Source organism: Engystomops pustulosus, chromosome 10 (genome assembly GCF_040894005.1).
Source record: "Engystomops pustulosus chromosome 10, aEngPut4.maternal, whole genome shotgun sequence".
NCBI classification, from domain to species: domain Eukaryota; kingdom Metazoa; phylum Chordata; class Amphibia; order Anura; family Leptodactylidae; genus Engystomops; species Engystomops pustulosus.
In genome coordinates this window covers 37,741,239-37,766,700 of record NC_092420.1, presented here as the reverse complement: position 1 = coordinate 37,766,700, position 25,462 = coordinate 37,741,239, and the positions used below count along the sequence as shown (strand labels likewise).

Here is a 25,462-nt window from a genome sequence, read left to right as displayed (position 1 = left end):
TATGGTTATGTGATCTAGTGATAGCGTAACTTTCATTATCATTATTGAGAATGATTATTGCTTAGAAATTATTGATTTCCAGAGTTAAACTACAGAACAGATTATTACACAATACTCTCTTGTATATGCTTTTATTACAGTTTTAGGATAAATAATTTAACACATTACATATATCTATTTACAGATGCATAAAAGAGATTTAATACTTATGAATGCAGAGAATACAATTGTTTACAGTGGAGTCTAATATAACATTAGCTTTAGTGTGTGCTATATACTGTATCTGTATCTAAGCTCTTAATAAAAAAATAGGTTTTGCCTTTAATCTGTACTGGACATCTATTACACCCCAAAATATGTTTACAATTAGGGATTTGTTACATGCTACACAAGGATACAACTAAAATTATTGTTTACACAGAATCAAAACATTGTATTATTAAAGAGGACCCCTCGATCTGTCCCCTCATGAATACACTGCACCGCTGTAAACTAGGTCCAGCATTGTCTGCTAGATTTATTGGAGGGTTCCTATAAAGTTAGCAGTTTATCACTGCTAAAAATGGGGTAGCAATAGGAGCTAAGCAGCTCCTAGAGCGTTTTTTTAGGGTGAGAGGCCCTTTTTAAGGGATAGTGTTATAAGAATATTTTTGAACTGTCTTAAAGGAAATTTGCATTGCAAGTTTCCAGCATGTTGGAATAATCCATATGCACAAGGGTTTATTATTTTGAATGAAAACAGCTATTTAAGAATTGTAAACTACAGTATATAACTAATGCCATTCAAATGTGGAACATCCACTTTATGCATAATCATTTGTTGTACATAAATGAGTACAAATTATATTGGAAAAGCTAAAACTACAAAAATAACACATAATATCAATACATATATTTATCCACGTTTAGATGTCTTCTAGTATAAACATGCAACTCTCCTCTAAAGGGGTTTCTCATAAAATAATTCATAACATATTTATATAATAGGTTCCCCCACAAAACAGCTGTTTTCCACTTCTAATAAACGTAGTATAAAGCAGTAAGAACACAGCTCCTTTCTCTTTGTAGTGGTTAGATCAGTTTACTGCAGTACAGCTACTATTTTTGAATGGGCTCTCACAAAAAGTGTGGCATAAAAGTAATAAAATAGCAACATTCAAATGTAATGAATTTTTTATAAAGTTTTGTAAAAAAATTCACATGTAGCACAAAGTTGTAGTTCTATTTCAATTTTATCTCCAGTGGTCACAATGTAAGTTAACATTTTCCCATATTAAATTACAGATAATACATACAAATTCCAATTTAAGTGTACATTTTAAATATGGGGTAAGTATTTTTAAAATTGAAAAATCAAATGCAATTGGTAAAATCGAAGTGTGCATTATATTTATTATAGGATGCATACTATTCTTGCTGATGAAATTCCACTCATTTATTATTTTTATAAATTAAATTATAAATATCAACAATGTTCATTTTAAAAGAACAATAAATACTGATAGGGGTATTACTAAAAATGTATTACGGTTAAATATTATAATATTTGGAAGCCACAAAAGAGTATGTAGGTTATAGCTGGTTGATGAAGGATTGACTGAAACTTTACATAACATGTTTTTATGACTTACAATTTTAAGATTAAAGGGAACCTGTCACCACATTATTCACAAATACAGCTAGTGGTAGGTTCCCATAGAACCCTAGTAACTAACTGACACCCTTCTTTTAGCTAAACATTGTTCCCCACAGATTCCCATATATTCAATTTTATAATTTTACCTGGTCTCCAAGCATGTCTATAGCAAATCAAGGTGGGCATGTAGTTCTTTGGCTAAATCCAGCAGCTATACTTCCCTATGTCTGCATGCAGCGGTAAAGTCATGTGACCAGGGTGACATCATTGCAGGTCATTTAGCCTTATAACATTAGAAAACTGTACACCAAGCATATATCTCATGAAATCAAAGCAAATCATAAGCAAATCAAAGCAATCATTAATTCACAGCAGCCTGCATTGAGAGGAGTTTGCTAATGTTAAGAGGCTAAAGGACCTGTGACGATGTCACCCTAATCACATGACATTAAGCCACACACCTCCATTCACTCTAAAGATGCATAGATACTAAGCAAGTTTATAACTCTGATTTTTTGGGAATGTGAAGGAAACTATTTTTAGCTAAAAGAAGGGGGTCAGATAGTTACCAGGGCTCTACAGGAATGTGCCAATAGCAGCTTTTAAATTACATTTTTGTAAGGTACATGGTTTTGTGATTAGCTGAGTAAGATTGTATATCAAAATGCCCAGAAGCATTATCCTCCAATGCTCATAAACATAAGATAAGTTATAGTAATAGAACAATAAAAAAATACTGAAGCTAATGTATAAAATTATGGAAATCAGCAGGGCCTAAAAAAATCTGGTGATGTTAATGAGGCTTATGGGACTTCTATTTCATATGTGATTGTAGAATGATATGTGACAGATCCTCCAATGCAGATGTGAATTTAACCTAAGAACAATGTTGCACCCCAGTATTCTGGTCAGTATTTGAGCAGGAGTAAATACAATGGACAAATCATATCAAAAGATTTGTATACCTTTTGTTAATTTATTTCTGATATTTACTGACCAATACTGACTGCAGTAATGTAGTGTAGTGAGAAACTGGCCTATGAATTATTTCAGCGGGGTATGACAACAATATAATGTTTATGAGCACTGTGACACTGAGAAATAATATAGTTATTATTATTATTGGGGTTGTGCCACCATAGACACTTAGCAATGTCCATAGGGACCACTAGAACCTCCATTTCTTGGGTGAACAGGGAACTGAGTTCCCTGATACCAAATTAAGTGCTTTTATTCTTATTATTAATAAAATTTTTAAAATCTTAAAGGACATTTACCACCAGGATCAATGATTGTAAACCAAGCACACAGTCATACTGGTGTGTAATCCTTTCGGCAGGATCCGCTCTTCATTAAGCTTCCTATGCCCTTGTTTTAAAGAAAAATAGGCTTTAAACATTATTGCAAATGAGCCTGAGGGGCTCAAGGCTCCATTAACACCTATGGAGCCTGGCCCCTCAGGCTCATTTGCATAAGAGGCTAAAAGAGTAGCAGGTCCTGCCAGAAGAGGCACGCACAAGTATGTCTGTGTGCTTGGTTTACAATCCCTTATCCTTTTGGTAGATGTCCTTTAATCTAGACTCTGCCACTGAGAGGGTATTAATGTTTTATAATATTTTACTAAGATGGCCAACGATGTGTTCCTCTGTAAACCCAAAAAACTGCACTCCAATCACTATAAAGAAATATATAAGTTATTTTCTTCAACTCACAACCTAGTAATGGAAAGAAAATTCAGTGGAAAAAATCTGTAGCAAATCAGGTGATTTTCTTTTGTCATATGCACAATCTCAGATTATTTGAAAAGGTTCTCCAAAAAAAAGGAACAGTGCTTTTCCATATTCTCTTGGGACCTATTGTTATGCTGTATGATTTCATCTCTCTGGGAAAATTGAGAAACCTCTATAGTGCAGATTCCAAGGGCAAGTCCAGTGCAATAGAGCATTACATTTGGCTCAAGTCATGGGTCCGATATTGCATATATGAGTTGGGGCGCTGTTGAGGACGAGGTATAGAGAACTCCTTCGCAGGTTCCATATCCTGTGAATGAAAAATAGAAACTCTTTATACAAGGTTTATAATACTATTTTGCTGTCCAATAGCAGTTAATGTCTAAATTGTTTTTAAAAAAATTGAAAGACTAAATTTTTTATATATTTGTCATTGGTACAAAATAGCGACCTTTATAATGTGTTCTGCCTTCAATGATATTTTATTTGGAGACGTTGAAGAAAGAAGAGGAAAAAAACTAAACATTTTTTTTATCTTTAACTAAAAGCCTCCCCTGAAATATTTCCAATCTTTTCGACCTACTTTTGCAGGATTTCCTTATTCAAGTTTATAGTGCTAAATTGCGATACTAGACACAGCCATACTGCAACCATAAATGTAGGCCTTTAATCCTCCATAAAACCCCAAAGCTGGTTTTATAAATGCAGACTTCTATTTTGTGCCAAAATATGGGTAAGTAACATATACTTAGTTTAAATTTGACACAATACAATAAAAACCGAAGCAATATAGTTTTTGCTAACAAGTTTAATCTGATTAGAAACATAGCAGTGTTAATTATATAGTTGGGTTTATTCCTGAGTCATTTATTGACAGCACATTGCAAAACCTTTATTACTAAGGGTGGATTCTATCATAAACTGTCAAAATTTAGGCACTAAAAGTATGCAAATAGACTGACTTAATGACAGAAAAGGCATATAATTTGGGTGTTGTTTGGTAGACAATCACAGTAAACATGTTATATCATAGATATATGTATACTTATATTAATAGGCATGGGAAATGTTCATATTTATACCATCTTACTTTAACGATTTGGGAACATTGTTGACTTGCAAGATAACTATATCCTGAAACGATTTTATTTTCAGTATTTGTAATTTTAACTATAAATATGGTTAAAATATTCCAAAAATACCAAAGTATATTATGTTATGCTAAGAAATCCGAAAACGATGTTGTGTCAATGGGCTTTGAATATTATTGTCATTTTAGCCACCTTATTCCCATACGATAGCCCATGAGATGATTTTTACCCCTACAGGGTGTCCGCCAGTTTTGGCCTTAAGGACAAGTCAAGTTTTTAAAATAATAGCTTTTTTTTTTTGTTTATGTCCCTGGTTTAGACTAAATTCTATTGGGTCACTTTCTCTGAATGGGAAATATAGTTATTTTAATATTTAATTTTTCACCATTCTGTATAAATTGTGTCTTACTTTTATTCTAGGTCAGTATGATTATGATGATACATAGTTTTTATTGGGGTTTCTCTTATGTTAATGTTATACAATTTAAAAAAAACCCTTTCTTGAGAAGATAATTGATCTTTCATTTCCATCTTCTAAACCTTATACATTTTTCCATTGAAGGAGTTGATTCAGGGCTTATAATTTGCAGATTGGATTGTAGTTTTTACTGGTACCATTTTGGGTTTTTTTAACCATTTTATATATATTTTCATATTATTATTGGATTTTTATTACTGCATTAATACAACATGATTAATAATATATTAGATGTATGTTCCCTTAGCCTTAGCACTTGCTTGCAATCTCCATCAGATCCATAGAGATAAATGGAGCAGATCAGACATGCACGGCCGTCTACTCCACTCATCTCGGGGAGCGACGAAGGATCCAGCGTAGACCCAGCGTAGAGACATCATTGAGACCCCCACCCCAAAAACTGAAATTTTCCTTATGTCCCAAAAACAGTTTTCTGGCCATGATTATCATAGAAGTGTTGTTTTATTGGTTCTTACATGGACCCTGCTTGGTAATATTGATACACTTAATATAATATTTTTATAAAAATAATTTTTGTAAAAACATTTCAAGAAGCAATATAAATTAAGGGATATTATCTAAGCTTCAATACTTACCCTCATTGCTAAAGTTGCATCAAACCGGGGAATAGAAGATGGTGAGCTCCTTCCAGAATCTTGTACTGTGAAGAGAAAAAAATCTTTGTCAGCAGCTAGGAAGTACAGTTCTCTAGATTTAGCTAACTCATCAGTATTTCCTAATGATGTGACCGCAAGGGAAGAGGGGGAATTGCATACCCACAGCAATATGGAGGCATCCATGTCAGCATTTATTGTGCCAGTTAACTACAGGTGTACTCTGTATAATACACATGCCCCCTCTACCGACAGCCTTAACCTTTTGGCAAACTGGTAATTACCATGTGCATTCCTCAGAGGTAAAAAATTATTACCCAGGAAACAAATTTTGACTATAAATTCAGCATAAGTCGGAAACTTGCCAAGTGTTACTTGGTAAAACTTATCCTGTTACTTTTTTGCTTTCACTAAATATGGCTGCAGGAAGTGGTCTGTAAGTCATAGAGCACTTCCTTGTCATATTTTTATACACCGTCCCTTCCAAATGTTTGATTTACCGTTATCACCTGTTAATGCAGATTTTTAACAGCTGCTTGTAAAATGTACATTGGGATTGGTTGGGATTAACATTCCTCATATTTGTAGTCATTATAATTAAAACTGCTCCTTAAGTCATAAAGTAGTCATCTTGAAAACAAGAGAGCCATATGTTCATAACCACTCCTAGTTCACTGATAATTCCTTTATAATAGGCTTGTTCTTAACTCACTTAACTTTAAGATATAAAGTATATATGATTGTGCAATTTACTGTAGGAAACAAGGACTTGCTTATTGCTTACTTTAATTGACAGTGAAAATAGAGAGGCTTTATTATTCTACCTTACACTGTGAATCTCATGAAACTAATAAAATGTATTTCCAGACAAGTAATAAGTTAACCCTCACCATACAGCAGGAACCAACGTGTAATGTACTAATCACACCTCAGTAAGGGGTTAAACTGACTGCGCCAGTTTTCTGTCTGACTGCACTAGAAAGAACATGCAATCTGCTTGCACATGCATTTATAAAGTGTCTGCACCAGTTTTGTGACAAGACAGAAAAAATGGACACCAAAGGGGAGTCCTGGTGCCTAGTCAGAGTTTGTGACCCATTTAATACAGCGACTCTATAAAATTGTGTGTTTCACACTTCCCAAGCAGTGCAGGGTGCGCCAGATAATTGAAGACCATGTGCCAGTATTCACTAGTGTGATGCACCCTGCAGATTCTTGAGGCAAACTGCACTAAGGCAGTCTGCCTGACTTTAGATAAATGTGGGCCATCATGTTATTTAGGTTCCATGATATAGGCAAAACATTTTTATTACAAAAAAAACAAAGTCAGATTTTGTTCTTTTAATAAATATAGTGCATAGAAAGAGTTAATAAAAGGTCACCAGTAGGGCATATGAATCACAAAGGTCCCCAGCAGGCATATGAGTCAGAAATCGTGCTTTAATAGCACGATATAAAAGTTATAGCATGTTTAAAAATGGTCTAGGCATTAACGTGTAAAACATGTGCAAAGATAAGGGGTTAATATAGAATGTTGATTTAGGGATCATTCTGATCCCTACCAGGAGAAAGGAAGAATTTTAATTTTTTTTAATTCATGGCAATTTGCCATAAAAGAAACAAGTGTCTGTTTTGCCACACTCTGGATAACCTTGGATATTTGTTAAAAAGACCTTTTATAATCAATTAAACAACTCAACAAGTATCTAATGGCTCTTTCACATAGAAGTCTATGGGTCCACAAAACACTGATGACAGGCCTGTTTTTTTACTAATGAAGCAGAGAAAACAGGTGCTATGTTTTCAAAAGTATGGCCAAAAGTTTTGAGAATGATTCAAATGTTAATTTTTACAAAGTCTACTGCATCAGGTTTTATAATGGCAATTTGCATATACTCCAGAATGTTATAAAGAGTGATCAGCTTAACAGCAATTAATTGCTAAGTCAATATTTGCCTAGAAAATTAACTTTTCCCCCAAAACATATTTCAACTTCATTGCAGATCTGCCTTAAAAGGAGCAGCTGACATGGTTTCAGTGATTGCCCCAATAACACAGGTGTGGGTGTTAATCATGACAGATTGATCTCAAGCCCTCTCCTCATCAAGTAAGAATCACACCACTGGACACTTTAAAAGGAGGCTGGCAGTCATCATTGCACTGCACAAAACTGGCTGAACAGGGAAGAGTATCGCAGCTAGAAAGATTGCCCCTCAGTCAACAATCTATCGCATCATCAAGGAATTCAAGGAGAGAGGTTCCATTGTTGCCAAAAAGGTTCCAGGCTGCCCAAGAAGGACCAGCCAGCACCAGGACCGTCTCTTAAAAGTGTTTCAGCTTCGGGGTCGGGCTACCAGCAGTGCAGAGCTTGCTCAGAAAGGGCAGCAGGCAGGTGGGCAGCAAAGAAGCCACTTCTCTCCAGAAAAAACATCAGGGACAGACTAATATTCTGCACAAGGGTATCGGCTCTCTCACAGTCTTGCCTAAAAACACATCCATGAAAAAAGAATGGTACTAGATTGTCCTCCAAGAGAAACTTCTCCCAATGGTCCAAGAGCAGTTTGGTGATCAACAATGCCTTTTCCAGGATGATGGAGCACCTTGCCATAAATCAATGGTGATAACTAAAAGGCTCAGGGAACAAAACAGAGAGATTTTGGGTCCGTTGCCTGGAAACTCCCCAGATCTTAATCCATTGAGAACTTGTGGTCAATCATCAAGAGACGGTTGGTCAAACAAAAACCAACAAATTGTGACAAAATGCAAGCATTGATTGTGCAAGAATGGACTGTTATCAGTCAGGATTTGGTCCAGAAGTTGATTGAGAGCTGCCAGGGAGAATTGCAGAGGTCCTGAAGAAGAAGGGTCAACACTGCAAATATTGACTTGCTGCAGTAACTCATTCTAACTGTCAGTAAAAGATTTTGTTACTCATAATATGATTGTATTTCTGTACGTGATAAAAAACATCTGACATACACGTATAAAAACCAGAGGGCAACAGATCATGTGAAAATATAATATTTGTGTCATTCTCAAAACTTTTGGCCATGACTGTATATATTTCCTCATCTGCAAATAGTAAGGTATATTTTTTATATACATGTTTCGGAAATCAGATCAGAGAGAGGAACAAAGATTTATATGTACCTATTTATAACACATAACTCAGGAATAGACACACCTGCACATTTTGAATGTTACGCCTGCCTTTTAAATATCTATTGTCAAAAACAAGTTGCCCTGTCATGGGTTTGTTCCAGTTAGTAGTGAGTCATGAAAGATGTGATCTTTTTATTAACCCTGAAATCCAAACAATGTCTACCTTTACCAATATTAAGCATTTCCCCCTTAACATTCTTATAACACAGATATAAAAATAATTAATTACTAACTAAAACACATACCTATAGTTATTTTAAGTTGCTGCACAGTAACCTGTTCCTCCTTTATCAAAGACTTTACATCTTTTACAGCACAAAAAACATGAAAGGGGTTGCCCACTTCCAGAAAAAAACTTGATATTATTTCAGTAATTTATACAAGTTTCCAATATACTGTATTTTCTGTATACATTCCTTGCAGCTTTGGGTGTCACTGAAACTGAATGTGATGTGATTAACCGGTTCACGCTCCGGGTCCAATATATCGGACGCTGAGCGCAGTGATAGAGCACTCAGGCCCCTTCCACACTCGCGTTGCATTTCACGTCAGAGTTTGATCAGGGTGCGATCTGTTTTTGGTCAGTGAAAAACGCGCATTTTGCATCAGTGTGCAATCAGTTTTCAGTCAGAGTTTGTTCAGTGTCTCAGTTTTTCACGCGCGTTTTTGATGCAATTTCAATGCGTTTTTCACACGCAGAAAACGCGCGTGAAATGGACTCAGGACTGAGCTCTATCTTTTCTATGGCAATTGATGCGTGAAAAACGCATTGCACTTGCAAGTGTCTCAGAGTACAATGCGTTTTTGATGCATCTCCATAGACTTGTATGGTGCGTTTTTCACGCGCGTGACTTGCAAAAGTAGAGCATGTCGAGATTTAAACGCGCGTTAAAAAAAACGCGCGTGTGTGCGTGAAAAAAAATGCAAGTCTGAAAAGACCCATTGATTACAATGGGTCAGAGTGCAATGCAAGTTCTGCGCGTCAAAAGCACACGCAGAAAACGCGCGTGAAAAACGCAAGTGTGAAAGGGGCCTCAGTGTCCGAGATATCGAATGCGAGTGCTTGCTGATTCTGTGACGTCACCCTGTTTCGCCACAAGGTGACGACTGTATGGGGTGGGAATCTCAAGGCGACACCCACCTGCCGACATCACAGGACCAATTTGATTGGTCCTGCGATGTCGATTGCTGAAACTGGACAGTCAACACAGACTGGCCAGTGACAGTGATCTCAGTCATTATAGAACATGTCATGACTGATCTCAGTCACGACAGATCGGGTCATAACAGATTGCGTCATGACAGATCATGTCAGGACAGATCTGCCGTTCTCCAACGCCCCATTCTGCATTTGGTAGTGTAGGAGAGATATGTATGATCTGTCCTGTAGGTACTGTGACAATCACTATTACACCCCCCTATTGTCCGTTTTTCCTTGCATTGTTTCCACCACAGTCTGCTTTTCCTTGCGTTATGCCCCCCATGGCGTATGTAGAGGATTTAGTAGTGCACACCTTGTGTAGAGGATGAAGTGCACACGTGTTTGGAGGAGGTAGTGGTTCACGCAATTTGAGAATGTGTTATTAAAACTATAAACCTTCTAAAATGTGTAAAAAAAATAAGCAAACAAAAAAATTATTGATACTTTTTGTCTAAAAAATAGAACATTTAAAAGCTAGAAAATTGCATTTTTTCAAATTTTTCCTAAATTGTTACATTTTTACAAAAAAAAAAAAACAACCAATCAGAAAAATTATACTTCTAATATAAACTACAATGTGTCACCGGAAAACAATCTCAAAATCAGTAAGAAAAGTTAAAAAGTTATTATTACATGAAGAGACACCGGTCAGATTTTTATATCCAAGGAATCCAGAACCGTTGTCCTTTCTTTCTTTCATGTTTAGTATTGACCCATGGACACAGCAGTAGAAATACATGTTTTCACTCTCCCACAGAGTTCTTACTATACAGAATGGAGCAGGTCCATGGTGCAAACCAATAAAAAAAATTATGAAATACAGCACCTTTGTATAAAATGAAGCCTGATAGCATAATTGACACATTGGCGCATATTTATCAGGAGTGACGTGGCGCAGAGGCCCTGAAATAATCCCAAATGCTAGCTTATTGCTAGCACTTGCGATTATTTGCCCCAATCCGCCCCCTTCATGACAGTGGGGCGTGAATGGGGGGGCGTGGCTTGCTGAACGGAGGGCGCAGCCAGCCATGAGTGGGCTGGCGTGGGGAGTTACTGTCGCAGTGCCTGTGCACTCACGGCTGCGTTTATTTCAATGTCTGGCCCTGTCTGAAGGCGGTATCCCGCTGGGAATATGCGGTGGCGGGCCTATCATGCACTGGTGTAGGATAAATGTCCCCCATTGTGGCTTCTTCTGGGGCATGATTCTGGCTTCTACACACCTTATATGATTAAGATAGCATTCACATTCTAAACAAATGAGGTCAAAATAGTAAAAACAACATATTCTTTTGTTCTATTATTATCTTTTTGTTAAAACATTTTATATTTCCAAATTTTCCATATTGAAAGTGATTTAAAGGAAATCAACCACTTGGAAATCCAGTATTGTAACCAAACCTACTTACTGGTCAGCATTTTCATCCAGATGCAGCTTCAGATCTTCATTAGGGCTCATTCACACGGCCGTTCATGGGGACATACATGCAGCCGCAAATTTGCGGCGATATATACGTCCCCATAGACGGCAATGTGTGGCGACCGATCCGCGACGTACAAAGCGATCGAGCATGCCGTATCTTTTTGCTAGTGTGCGGCCGTGCGCCGCTGTTTCCTATGTAGGGAGGAGGGGTCAACTGCCAGTGACATCACGTGGCTCTAGGGCAGGGGATTGGGATGGAGTAGGTGGACAGGGAGCACAATTATCAGCAGAGGGAGCACCACCTCCCAGGTAGTACAATAGGAGGGGGGGGGGTGGAGAGGAAATACGCAGGAGAGTGCCCTGTGTGACGTTAGCACAATTTTAAAAGAACCTTTTTTGTAAATTTACAAGGTTTTATGACTAATGAAGACCTGAACCTGCATCTGGATGAAAATGTTCAACAATAACTAGTTTTGGTTACAATACTGGATTTTCGAGGGGTTGATTTCCTTTGAATTCCCCATTTGAATATGGAAAATATGGGAAGATAAAAAGTTTTAACTAAAAACCGATAATAGAATAATAAAATATATGATGTTTTTAGTATTTTGTATATTTTGGGGGGGGGGGATTTGGATGTTAGAAGGTGTGTAGAAGTTTGAGGCTTGCCCTGGAAAATGCAATTAAAAACCTGGGGTTGGGCATTGATACTATTTGGCTTGATTTTATACAAAGAGCTTCATTTCATTAGTTTTGTGAATATAAAAAATACTTTTTAACTGTGAATTTGGTTTTATTAATTTGTACCATGGATCTGCCCCTTTTAGTACTTGTAGGGCACATAGAACATTGAGTGGGAAGACGTATATGTATTTGTAATGCTGTGTGCACGGAAAGAAAAGAAAGAAAAGAAAGAAAACAGCGGCCATTTGGGGGATGTAAAAAAAACTAGTGAACAAATGTGAAAGAAAACAGCGGCCGATACAACACTAACCCAAAATGGACTGAGTTAATAGGGGTCAGTATGCTCTTCTTGAAAATCACAGATAGCATACTAAACAAAGGAATGTGTGAACAAGCCCTAATTCAGACATTGGATTTCACAACAAATAAATGTAAAATGATTCAAAGATCCACTTGAACTTTTCTGAGAATGGGTCAATGTTTGTTTTGATTAAAATGTTGATTGAGAATTCTTTTGTTCTACAATCCAATGGTATTTTAAGATTACAGACTTCATGAAGGTCTTACGTGTATGCATAACAAAGTAGATCATCCAGAATGTATTTCTCCACATTTCCACATAATACATACATTTCCACATATATACATACACACACCGAAGCTCAGGCAATGTCAATCACATTGTTTTTTTTTTTGTTCATATTTGTTTTACAAGTTCATATGTTTTCGCAGCACATCAGACACCAATTAAAAAAAATATTAAAGTTGTTATTTTGTAATGTTCTTTTACACAAATTTGCAATGCGAAAAAACAAAGATAAGTTAGAAGCCTTACATTATTACATTAAAATATCTACAAAAATTATGCATAGTGAGAGCACTTAAAAAACCTACCTTGGGATGAATCTTCTTGAGTGAATACACGGTTATCTATTCCAACAGGTTGCCGAAGAAGATGTGGTTGTGAGTGGTTAATTTGTTTGGCACAATCTGATTGGTGCCTTGACATCAAACAAAGCTCAGGAATCATGTAAAAGATTAGGAAAACCCAACCATTGGCTACTAAAGCTATGGCTCTTACAGGGTCATCCCACTGAGGATTCTTGCCCAGCGATATATTTCCTCTTAGTAGCATTACTATCCAGACTACCCAAATGGCAATTGAAAAACACATGGTTATAAAAATATGGATACTATGTCTTATCCAGTATTTACAAGGCCCGCACATAGCAATCATTGATATTAGGAGTGTGACAGCCATCAATGCCAAAACATATATAAGTATGAGAACAAAGTCAATGTTGCGTTGTTGAAGATTGGCCGTACCCAGAACACATTCATTCATATTCCTACCAAGATAGATTGCTACATAAAGAATTGCTATGATAATTTGCACAAGTGAAAGGGCAATGACTGTCATTATCATTACCCACCATAACATACCTAGTCCACCCCGGATCAGTCTAACTAATTTACTAGCATGAACTAAAAGGCAAGAAAAACAGATGGCAAATAGGACGCCAAATAGAAAAAAACGTGTTGGGCAAGTACGGATATTTAGTCTGATGATGAAGGCAAATGTAAGACCAAAGATTCCAAATGTGCCAATGAGGAAGATGAATTGAATAGGAACCAAAGCCCTTTTGGCAGCGTCACAAATACGTGGTACCATAATAAGAAGTGCTAGCATGAGAGCGATCGTAAAAACAATCCCAGCTGCAGCCAGTGTTTCCACCACAATTCCCCATGTGCTGCACAAGTATTGGTAGTCCGGCTCAACATTACAAGACATCTTGCTTTAAGCATGTAACCAGGTGTGCCAGATCCTATGATGAAAAAAAATAAAAAGTAAAGATTACTGATTGAAAACACTCAATCAAACAAGTCTATATCCATATCTATGGATGCTATTTTGTATTCATAAACAATAGAATTGTCAAATTAACGACATCATATTACCTAGGAAAGTGAAGTTTGGATCCAGTCCTCTATTTGGTCACAGTTTAAAGTACATCTACCACCAGGATGAAGGACTGTATGCAAATGAGCCTTAGGGGCTCCAGACTCCATTGGTGTTAAGAGAGCCTGGAATCCCTCTGGGACATTTGCATACAGTCTTCATCCTGGTGGTAGATGTCCTCTAATTTCCTCCTTTGATCTTTGGAATAGCAAATGCAATGAGCAAACTTTACCTTTTAGCAAACTTAAGAGGACTGGACCGCTAAGGCTATCTGCACACTTATTTTGTATGCAGATTTTGTTGCCGAAAATTTGCAGCGAGATACAGTAGCATTAAAGTGAATGTGATTTTTAAAAAGTATTGGACAATTGGGGACCATTATCATTATTTCTGATAGTCAAATTGTCGCATTTTTGTCGTTTTTGCAACTTTTTACTCGTTTAAAAAGTACACCTTGGTCAGCACCTTGTGCAGTGTGCCTTATGTATCTTTGTTTTCCAGATGTTTTGTGCGACTTTTACTTATGTATCAATTTTTTGCTTGTTTTTGCGACTTTTCAGATGCAAATCTGCACCTGGTCCAGGGCAGGTGCAAAGAAAGGATTTTTTTATGCACCCTATTTTAACATGTAAATTGGAATTATTTCACATGCTTTAAATGTTTAACATTTTGCACAGTAACCTGTTTTTTGAAAATTCAGAAATGTTTGCATTTGCATTTACATTTTTTTTTTTAATTTATTGGTTACGTCTGAGGGTACAGTCATACGTCACATTTAACGATTGTGTTTAAAACAGCTGAGATTTGCTGTTTGCAACATCTGAAATTTGCGTAATTTAACAGCTGTTAAGACTTGCGTTAACAAACAAATGCGTTAACGCAATGTTAACTCATGTGTTCACATCGCGTTCTCTGTGCGTTTTGTAAATCCGAATGTTAACAGTAATGTAATTGGGCAAATCACCTCTCGTCAGATGTTGTAATAGGTTTCAAAACGCAATCAAAATCAAACCTGTGACCGCACCCTTAACACCAAGTGTGACCACAGCCTTATATGTCGTCATTTCCCTGGGGTGTGACTACAGTGCATAAAAATGCAGGACACAGCCTCAAATCCTAAATTAACAGTAGTGTTCTCTCTTGCATTTAACACCCTCACATGGCTTGTGTCCATGTGGATTTGAGACATTTGCAACAAAAAGTCTCAAAAAGAAGCCAAAATTTGCGCCTTCTAGGATAGGAAAAACTGAACATGTATCACAAGTAAAAAGACATGATCATACATCAAAAAATTCACCACAGAAAGACATAACTATGATACATGTCCCCCAATGTGTTTTTTCCATGTGGAAATTATTGCACGAAAAATAAAATAATGATCATGTTACTTTTCTTGTGTGGCCTCGCAGATTTTTGCATGCATATTTTTTTACAGTGAAGTCTATGGGAGAGTGAAAATCTGCATCAAATCTGCATTAACGTTTAGTTTTCATGCAGAACTCCCTCAGCTTAAAGGAGAAAAAATGCATGCAGAAAATGCATATAAAAAATGCACAAAAAACACAACACTAAACTAAACACTATATTAATTCAAAGCACAGTGTAAAATACAGTTGTTGTCCAGGGGCACCATTCTGTAAGTTACGAGTATTTTAAGGATACAGGGGCACATTTACTAACAACAGTGCAAACTGCACAAAATGTATTTTACCTGTGTAGTGCGCAGAGGGCGCCAGATTCAAGATTTCTGGCACCCATTCTTCATAATTCTGGCGCTCCCTGCTCGGCAGACTGCACCACTTTTTTTTGGTGCACTTTTAACATGGGGCTTGGGATATAATTCTGTCAGACTTGAATGTTAAATGTCGCCCATGGTCTGACTGATCACCGAAATGCCCCCTAATTTGTGTTGCATGATGCCTAGTGCAGCCTTGCCACAAAACGGTCACATGTGACACAAATATGGCACACTTCTTAAATACCAGTGTAAGCAGTTCCACTAAAAAGAACATGCTAAATCTGTGCACATGTGCTCCGGAAGTCAAAGAGACCAAGTTGGCAAAAGCTGCAGTAATCAGCTTGTGGTCCTGGTGGAAGTATTGTCTCCTGTGAAGAGTCCACGAGGATAGACCTAGCTAAGGGTGGATTTTTTTTTTTTTACATCAGTGAATTTTCACTGAACCCATTTTGGCTTATGGACACATAGAGATTTGTTTTCGCTTCCTGGTTTCAGTGATTTATTACTGATGAGTTACTGAACCATTCTTTTCAGTGGGCTTTTTCACACTTAAGTTTTTCTTCCCTGATCAGTGTTCATTTTAGAACCGGTTCTTTTTTGTGTTCACTGACAACAATGAATCAGTGGAAAAAACTGAAGCGTGAAAAGGCCCATTGAAAAGAATGGTTCAGTAAGGGATCAGTGAAAAATCACTGATGCCGGGAACCGAAAATTAATCTGTAAGTGTCCATAAGCCGAATGGGTTTAGTGAAAATTCTTTCATCTGAAAAAATCTCCAATGTGAAATCACTCTAAGGGCTCATTCACTCAAACGTTATATGGCCTATATGCAAACATGTTTTTTTCTGTCAAGATGGGATGCAGAGTGTACATTAATGAGTAAATAAAATCACTTTTTTGATCTTACTAATGAAACAAAGAGTAAAAAATTTAAAGGCTGAACATTTTTCATTGTTTCAACGTTTTCTGTTTCAATGAACAGCTTTACCCTTTTGTTGTATGACAGGGCGCATTGTCCTGCATGAAAATTGCTATATGACTGTTTATATAAATCTAGTTATTTCTGTATCTTAAAAAAGCTCATGTAATAACTGAAAAAGGACACTGTTTCTAACTGTCTCCCATTGATTTATATGTAAAAATTATAACAACCATTATGCATTTTTTTTTCCAAAAGTAAAAAAAAAGTACTGCAACCACTGTAATATTTTTCCATTAAAAAAATGGATGAATGCATAACGAATGAATGCCTAACTAAAAATAACAGGATGACATAAAATTTACAATGATGTCAATGAGATTTTTAACAGTTATGTTACTTTTTTAACTGAGGAAAGGAATGAAGGTTTAAATTGTACTGTCTCTTTCTATAGCATTATAAATTTCAAAAGTATGAAATACAGTAGACCAAACCAAGTTCTTTTAGAAAACAACTATATCTGGATGCAAAAAAATATATTTTTTAGTTTATATCTGTTTATTAGTATCTGCCTGAGGCTCCAAATTCTTAGCAGTGCAGGCTTAGCTACTCTATATAGATGTATCCAGTAAACGAATGTATTCTGTACACATAACATCATTTATCATGGGGGACAGAGGCCTGTTACAATAATTGCAGGTACAGGAATTGTCCTGGCTCCTATGCTTATTATCAGGGGTTCGTAGTATGAAAACAATATTATTAATAAATTGACACATTTTTTAATTATAACAAAACCTGAAAAACTGCCCTGACATGTCCAATTGATATATTTCAGATATAAGTGTTGCGCATCTTTCAATTTTCAAGTGTAAAAAGTAATGTCTAAAATTAGAGATTACAACTAACATAGTAATAGATATTTTAAATTATAATACAGAAAGGCATTAGTCCTGGAATCCGGAGCCATTGCAGGTAACTTTTTTTTTTATGCCACAGGCATTTAACTGTTTGGGTAGTAGATATGTAATATTCTAACCTTATCATTACTGTGAGTTTAAGTAAATAAAGCTTCAATGTGTGGTGATAAAAGTAAGTTATAGATTATTTTTTCTAAGTTGCAGTCTATATGAACCTTTGTCCTGTAAGTAATGTTCATACAGGTAAATAACTTTAACAATGAGTTTAGGACTTTTGGATCCATATGATTACAATTTTGTATCCAGTGGTATCAAACACTAAAGCTACATTACATTACTTTCTCTGTAAACCGTTTTATGTAAGCTACCACACAATCCAAAAGCAGAGGAATCGCCAACCTCTTTTTTGGGCAACTAGTGCCCCATTACTAAAGGCTGGAATGTTTACAAAATGTATAGCTCATACAGTCATTTCAACATTTTTATAAATAAAATAAGTAATTTACCTTTGGAATTTGTTGGTTGAAGAGGATAAAACATTTGAAAACAGTATACAAAATAATAGGAAATTACATAGGAAATTACCCATCACCTAATAGTGTTGCATCTTACCTTATTCTACTGCTTATCTCACCCAGTGATGCTATCACATACCTTGTCAGTGCTCCTGCGTTCTGCGGAACTAGTGTCTTCTAGCAATCTATAAACCCTCAAGTAGTTTCAGTCACAAAACAGGGTGTGTTAGAATTTGGAAAGAAAAGCAAGGAAGAGACACACCTGGACCTGTCTGACAGCTCTATTCAGTATTGAGAAAGAAGTGTGCGCTGACTAAAGAAGGTTTAACGGCAGGCAACAGGAATAAAGGCTCCCAACCAATATCACGTGTATGTTTTATGTCAAAACATGGACAGTAAAAAGAACAGCCTAATGTATTTCTTATAGGTGTGAATGTTACCTTGACATGGCTGTTTGGGGAAAATGTGAATATTTTCATCAGTAATAAAAAATAATTCTAGAGTTTCACTGGACCATGGTAAATACTACAAGAGGGATATTTGATTTCATCATAAAACAGGAAGGAGATATAGGGGCTTTTTTACTAAGGGTCTGGGGATCACATTTTCGTCAGACTTCCTGAGATTTTCCGGATTGGCACCAGGTATTTAGAAGGGGATTGTGTTGCATACGATCGGATTTTGGTGCAGCGGCTTTCATGCAACAGAAAAGGGTGGGCAGGCCAGCGGACAATCTGACTGATTCGGACTGAGCGCGAGATTGAACATTCAAATTATGTTGCATCCAATGCACTTATACACATCCAGAAGAAAATGGTGAACTCTGGGGAAGCAACACATGCAAGATATCGGGCGCATGATCTTAGTGAATCGCGGCAAAGTGCAGAACAATGCACTTTCGGGAGCTCTTAGGGACCGAGTAAGTAAATGTGCCCCACAGTATTCATTATAACAATCTGAAGTCTTATTAGTGCCCTTGGAATAGTCGATTATGATGTTGAACTTCTGTTCAAGCTACACATCAAAATCCAGAGCGTTCTAGAGGGCCCATGGCCGCCCAAACCACTCACTAAATTTTATACTGAGAAGCACCTTCACCCATGAAGATCCTTGTACTTAAGGACCTTTGAAAGTCCTGCAAAGGTCCTGAAACTGCAGATCAAAAGCAGGCAGAAGGGACATATCCTCCATTCCCCAAAAAGCTTGATGTCAAAAGTAGATTACATGGCAAAACACCTACGTAAGGGTTCAGAACAAGATAGATTTTGCTAATTAGGGGGTACTTCCCAAAATTTGGATGATCTATCTCGTCCTGGTGATCAACAGTGCCAGTGTTCCAGCTCGTCCCACAGCAGACCAGCTGTCCCTGCCGCTCCTCCCCAACAGGGAGATCTGTCCTTGCTCTTGACCCCCTTAACTGACGCTATCAAGCACAACCATGGTAGCTAGTGAGAGGGGATTGTGGGGTGCCAGGGGTTGCCATGGGTCTAATTGGCAAGCTATCTGTAAACCATTGACAGATAAAATACTGGATATTGGGTACAGTAAAAAAAAAGTTAAATAAAGATTTATAAAATAAATGTATAAAAAATTGCAACAAAAATTACCCATTTCCCTATACAGGCGGTCCCCTACTTAAGAACACTCGACTTTCATACGACCCCTAGTTACAAACGGACCTCTGGATATTGGTAATTTATTGTTCTTTAGTCCTAGGCTACAATAAACAGCTGTAACAGTTATCAAATGTGTCTGTAATGAAGCTTTAGTGTTAATCCTGGTTCTTATGACAACCCAACATTTTTAAAATCCAATTGTCACAGAGAAGCTCTGGCTGGGTTTACAATGATAAAATATACAGTTCCGACTTACGTACAAATTCAACTTAAGAACAAACCTGCAGACCCTATCTTGTATGTAACCCGGGGACTGCCTGTATATCATTATATTTTGTGCTAAAAAGTAATATAAATATGAAATGGCACAAAATTGGTATTGTTGCCCCTAGAGAGACCGTGGCCAAGCAGCAGCTGCCTTATTACACCTGTATTGTGAAAGTATAAAAAAGAAATAAAAAAACAAATTCTAATCTGCAATTTAAATGCTTTCTACCTCCCAAAAAAGGAATAGAAATCAATCAAAAAGTCAAATGTACCCCATAATAGTACCAATCTAACCATTAGCTTTTTCCACTATAAACAATCCTCTTTTGACAGAGGAATAAAAACTTTAAAGCTCATAGAATATGGCAAATGCGGTTTACATAAAAAGGTGTTTTCATTTGCTTTCATCATGTTTTTTTATACGGTACATTGAACTGTGTAAAAGTTTTAATACAAAACAAGTAGCAAAACAGCAGTTTTATTCTGTTCCGCCACAGGGAAGCGTTTTTATCATTGTACTATTTTTACCATAAAAATCAAGCGCTTGGAAAATCTACTACAAATCTTACTACTAAAAGCAAGACCCCATGTGCTCAGATAAAAAATCCTCTTGGAATTTGAGCAGGGAAAAAAAAAAAGTGCTGTGCCCTGAATGCCATTTCAGGCCGTGTCCTCAAAGGGAACCTGTCATTAGGGGACCTTTTTGTAGAATGGGACAGGCTCTCTGAAGTCAGAGATTTTTTAAAAACATGCTTGCTTTATTGATTACTGTGTCTGTGGGAACCTATAACGTGTTAAAAAGGGCCACTGGTGACATGTTCCCTTTAAAGTATTAAGAGAATGCTTCATTTATAATGAATACTTTATATACAGATATAAAAATAAAGAATTTAATTCCTAATTTTGTAATTTGTTCTGTCGGTATCAGATCATATTATACAAGAGATAATATCAAAAGGCTTTTAAATTGGATTCTAAGTCTACATATCTCGCTTGTAACTATGTCCGGAAGTGTAATGTGAGGCTTCTGGGCACTGAGACAGAATGTAAGAGCGTTATGACTGTGCCCTTTGTAGAGTACCCTTCTCCACTCTTTATACTTATGCTCTTGTTTATGTTTCCAAGGCATTACAGTAAAAGCTAGAGGATATGTTCTTTGATTGTTGGTTGCTATCCTAAGCATCCTGGCATTCACAACATTTAGTTGGCTAAGACGCCATCTCTCGTCTCTTGGCTGATTTAGAAGAGGGTAAAAATATTGTTGTTGGATGCCTCTGGTGGTAATTGATCTTCCATGAGAACAAAATAATTTCAATCCAGATTTCCAGAGTCTGGAGACCCTCATACATATAAGGGTTGGGTGGTTGTGCTAAATCGATAAGATTTAATCTATTGTATATTGATAGCTTTACTTATAATTACCAACGTGAAATAAATTGATCAGTATACATACAAGACATTTCAGACAACTTAATACAGGCATGTATCCTATTGAGTTCTCTAGGCCTTTTGAGATCAAATTAAAAATGTAATTATAACTTTATGATATCCAGCTGAGCACTTCTTCTTCTTGATCAAACATAAAATGAAATGTAAGTAACACATAGTACAATTGACAATGCATTTCTGAAATGTTTCAGTCCATTCCACATATCAAACATTCAATTAACTTACATATCGCCTCCTATTAAGATGCAGTATATATGCATTACAATTTTGATTAAAGGGAACCTGTCACCAGGGACCTCATTTTCACTAAGACAGGTTGCAGAAGCCCATTACAGCTGCATTGCAAAGATGCCTTTCTGCCTTCTAAAAGCATTTGCATTACAATGTAATTGTGTATTTTTACTCATCTGGCTTCCTGACAGAATCCTCTGTGTAGTTTAAGGGGTTGGGCTTTGGTTTGGATGCATTTCAAAAAGCAACACATGACTTGTCTGTGCTACTCACTCCTCAGCTTTTGGCCACCTTGTGCTTTTCTACAGCGCCTCCCTCTCTCACTGATGTTAGCTCACCACATTGTGCAGGAGGGATTAGCTGTACAGGAGCACAGATGTGGGGGCTGAGAGCTGAGGAGTTTGCAAAACAGACAAGTCACTTGTTGTTTTTTAAAATACATCCAAACCAAAGCCAACCCATGAGACTTCTGCCAGGGAGCAAAGAATTCTCCCAGTGTTCAAGGTAAGTATAAACACACAATTATATTGTAATGCAAATGCTTGGAGAAGGCAGAAGGCCATATTAGCAATCCAACTGTAATGGACTTCTGCATCATGTCTTTAGTGAAAATGAGGTCCCTTTAATTAAATAAAAATATCAGTCATAACTTTTTTTTGCCTCTCACCAAGCTGTGCCTTAGGTGTCTTTGTTGTGAATTCAGTAACTTCATTTTTTGATAGCTGAGTCTTTGGCAGTAGGGCAGGGAGAAGAGTGGAAGCCAGAAGCAAGGCACACTTTCTCCAATCGGTGGCAAGGGGAGGCCATTAATCCCTTAATTTTGATTAAGGGGAACCTGTCACCAGGGACCTCATTTTTGCTAAAGACACGTTGCAGAAGCCCATCACACCTGCAGTGCAAAAATGCCTCTATGCCTTTTCTAAGCATTTGCATTACAATATAATTGTGTGTTATAACTTACCTTGCACCCTGAAAAAATCCTGGGGTAGTCACATGGGCTGGGCTTTGGTTTGGATGCATTTCAAAAAACAACCTGTGTCTGTGCTGCAGACTCCTCAGCTGCTCAGCTCCTGTACATCTTGTCCCTCCCCCACTGATGTAATCTCACCAGGCTGTGAGCTCTGTGAAGGAGCATGAGGAGGAGCTGTACAGGAGCACAAAATTGGGGGCTAAGATCTGAGGACAACACATGTCACATGTTATTTTTTGAAATGCATGCAAACCAAAGCCCAGCCCCGGTGACTACCCCAGGATTTTGTCAGGGTGCAAGGTACTTTATAACACACAATTATATTGTAATTCAAACGCTTAGAAAAGGCAGAGAGGCATTTTTGCAATGCAGGTGTAATAAGCAACCTGTCTTTAGTGAAATTGAGGTCCCTGGTAACAGGTTCCCTTTAAGTCATCTCTGAGGGTTGGGTAGGGTTTTGTAGGAGCTTGCTGCCTTTTGGAGCCAATCTACAAAAGAAAGCATCTTCTTGCACTATTTGTTTGTGCTTTATCAACTTTATTATGCAATTTTGTGAAAGATAAGTTAGGGGACCCCTAAACAGTTTTCTGCATATGAGTGTGTTAATTTGCATAAGAAAAGTCCATGCGGCAAGTGTGTTTTGAAGGAAATCCTTACACCTGTGAGCATTTGGTGATCCTCCCCGTCCTCTTGCAAGTGCAAAAGGATACAAAAGGATACACACGATGCAGCGCTTTTTTTAATGAAAAATTCTTGCTTCTTTATTAAATCATCATTTATCGATCAGCACATAGTGGTATCCACAAACAGCTAAGCGTTTCGAGTAAAAAAACTCTTCATCATGGCTAACATGTACTATTGCTAATGTCCTGTTTAAAACAAAATTGGAACCAAAGAGAGGCTGATGATGTCACAGATAGATTACACAGTTGCATTCAGCATAAATTTTGTTCTCTCATATATATTGTCAATATATCTCTAGTAAATATAAAAAAGATAATATTTTTTATTTAAACCAAGGGGAAATCGAAGTTTTTAATTCCAAAATCCAGAAAGCTTCTATATTTCTGAGAATGCTCTCCCAGTTTCCCGCCCGTTCCTTGGGAAATACACCCTTTCATTGCCATAGCAGGAGAAGGAGTTTACCTGTCTGTTGTGAACTTAAATGAAATGTCTTGCAGCACCTGATATTCCAGTAGTTTTTTATATCAATATCAGATACATGCTCTGCTATCCTTGCTTTCATTTTTCGAATGGTGCTGCCAACATATTTTTTATTGCAGCTTGTACACTTTATGATTTAGACAATATGGCAGATGTCACAAATAATAAAAGACTTAATGTTGTATGTTTTTTCCTTGCTAGTGAAGTTTTTCTTTTTCTCTGTATATTGGCATATATTACACCGGCTACCTCCACAAGCATGAAAGCCCTTGGTTGATAGCCAGGTTTTATTTTTCTGATACTTTTTATTGCTATAATAGATAGCAGACAAAATAGACCTAAAGATCTTCCTCTTCTTGCCACACACTAAAAACCTTCGCTTACGAAGAGCACTGTCCTTATTTAATATCAGAACTTTTAAAAACGCTATGAATTTTTGATGGTTGGAATGTGAACAGTTACCTACAATAAAATAAGATCTCATAAGCAATATCTTATACCGCATATTCCTTTTCATTGTTGATTGGGCAATTAATTTATCCTCTGTATGTAGCTACATATACTTGCTTTGTTTATGTTTTTTATGATTTGTATTAAAGATAAAGTATTTTAGACATATCTTTCCTCAGATTGTATATAGCTCCAATAGGATGTGCTGAACGCTGGTGCTTTGGACAATTTTCTAATATCGGAATGTACTTATTAATTATTTCACAAATATTTTTGTATTCACTACTGTAAGGTGTAGAGAATACCAAATTACTGCGTTGTTTTCCTGTTTTCTTTTTTTTTTTGCATTTTTTGGATAGGCTTTAGCCCTTTTTAACATCCAATCTCTATAGCCTCTATTTCTTAAATTATTATCTATTTTTCTCACACTGTTCAAAAAAGATGTTATCATTTGTACAATTTCTCCTGGCTCTCATATATTCTCCTATGGGTATGGCTTTTATAGTGTTCGGTGGGTGACAGCTGTTCGCATCCAAAATTGTGTTGCCTGCTATAAGTTTTACATAGGTGTGTGTTTCTATCTTGTTGTTGTTCTCATTTACATCTAATGTGAGATCTAAAATATTGACTTTGTTCTGGAACAATTTACCTGTAAATCGAAAGTTATAGCAATTGGAATTGATGTAATCCAAAAAAAATTTAAAAGAAAAACTGTCACCTCTCCACACTAGAAGCAGATCATCTAGGAATCTACTATAATGAAAAATATGTGCAAGAAAAGGGTCGGTAGGGGTGTAAATGAAGTTCTCCTCCCACCATGACATCACAAGGTTTGCCATGGAGGGGTAGAACTTTGACCCCACGGGGGAGCCTTCAATCTGCAAGAAGTATTCATCATTAAATGAAAAATAGTTCCAACAGAAGAAATTCTTTTAGATTATTGTCATATGCACTGTATTTTGGTGGAAAGTACAGCCTCTAGTGCAACATTATGTGGTATGCATGAGTATAGGGATATCACATCACATGTGGCCCACTTACACTCAGGCTGCCATTCAAAATTATCAAAATTGTTTAGGACAGTAGAACTGTCTCTGAGATATCCTGGCACTCTTTGGACCAGAGGCTGTCGGTGTACATCCACCCAATCACTCAATCTCTCTCCTAGAGATCCTATTCCTGCTATGATAGGATGTAAGGGTGGGGCAAATATTTTTGTGCAGCTTTGGTAGCCCCTTTAAGTCATC

General features: G+C 36.9%; 1 protein-coding gene across 2 annotated transcripts; it reads right to left on the bottom strand.

The window, feature by feature from the left end:
* Positions 1-115: 115 nt before the first annotated feature.
* Positions 116-18,344, bottom strand: GPRC5D (G protein-coupled receptor class C group 5 member D). Of its 2 annotated transcripts, none has more exons than XM_072126641.1 (4): positions 18,208-18,344; positions 12,911-13,842; positions 5,532-5,596; positions 116-3,676 (listed from the first exon to the last, which is right to left on the bottom strand). In XM_072126641.1, exons 2-4 carry the CDS (start codon positions 13,806-13,808, stop codon positions 3,581-3,583), a joined length of 1,059 nt encoding a protein of 352 aa, XP_071982742.1. In that variant the 5' UTR covers positions 13,809-13,842; positions 18,208-18,344; the 3' UTR covers positions 116-3,580. The 2 variants fall into 2 exon arrangements, with proteins under 2 accessions (XP_071982742.1, XP_071982741.1); XM_072126640.1 differs by having other exon boundaries at positions 18,166-18,265.
* Positions 18,345-25,462: the final 7,118 nt, after the last annotated feature.

What these genes read in the sequence shown, in the direction of transcription:
- GPRC5D (XM_072126641.1), bottom strand. Translation starts at nt 13,808, where the DNA reads ATGTCTTGTAATGTTGAGCCGGACTACCAATACTTGTGCAGCACATGG. An exon ending in TCAAGAAGATTCATCCCAAG is followed by an intron (nt 5,597 to 12,910) that starts GTAGGTTTTTTA and finishes TTCTCTTCACAG; the next exon opens with TACAAGATTCTGGAAGGAGC. An exon ending in ATGCAACTTTAGCAATGAGG is followed by an intron (nt 3,677 to 5,531) that starts GTAAGTATTGAA and finishes TTTCATTCACAG; the next exon opens with GATATGGAACCTGCGAAGGA.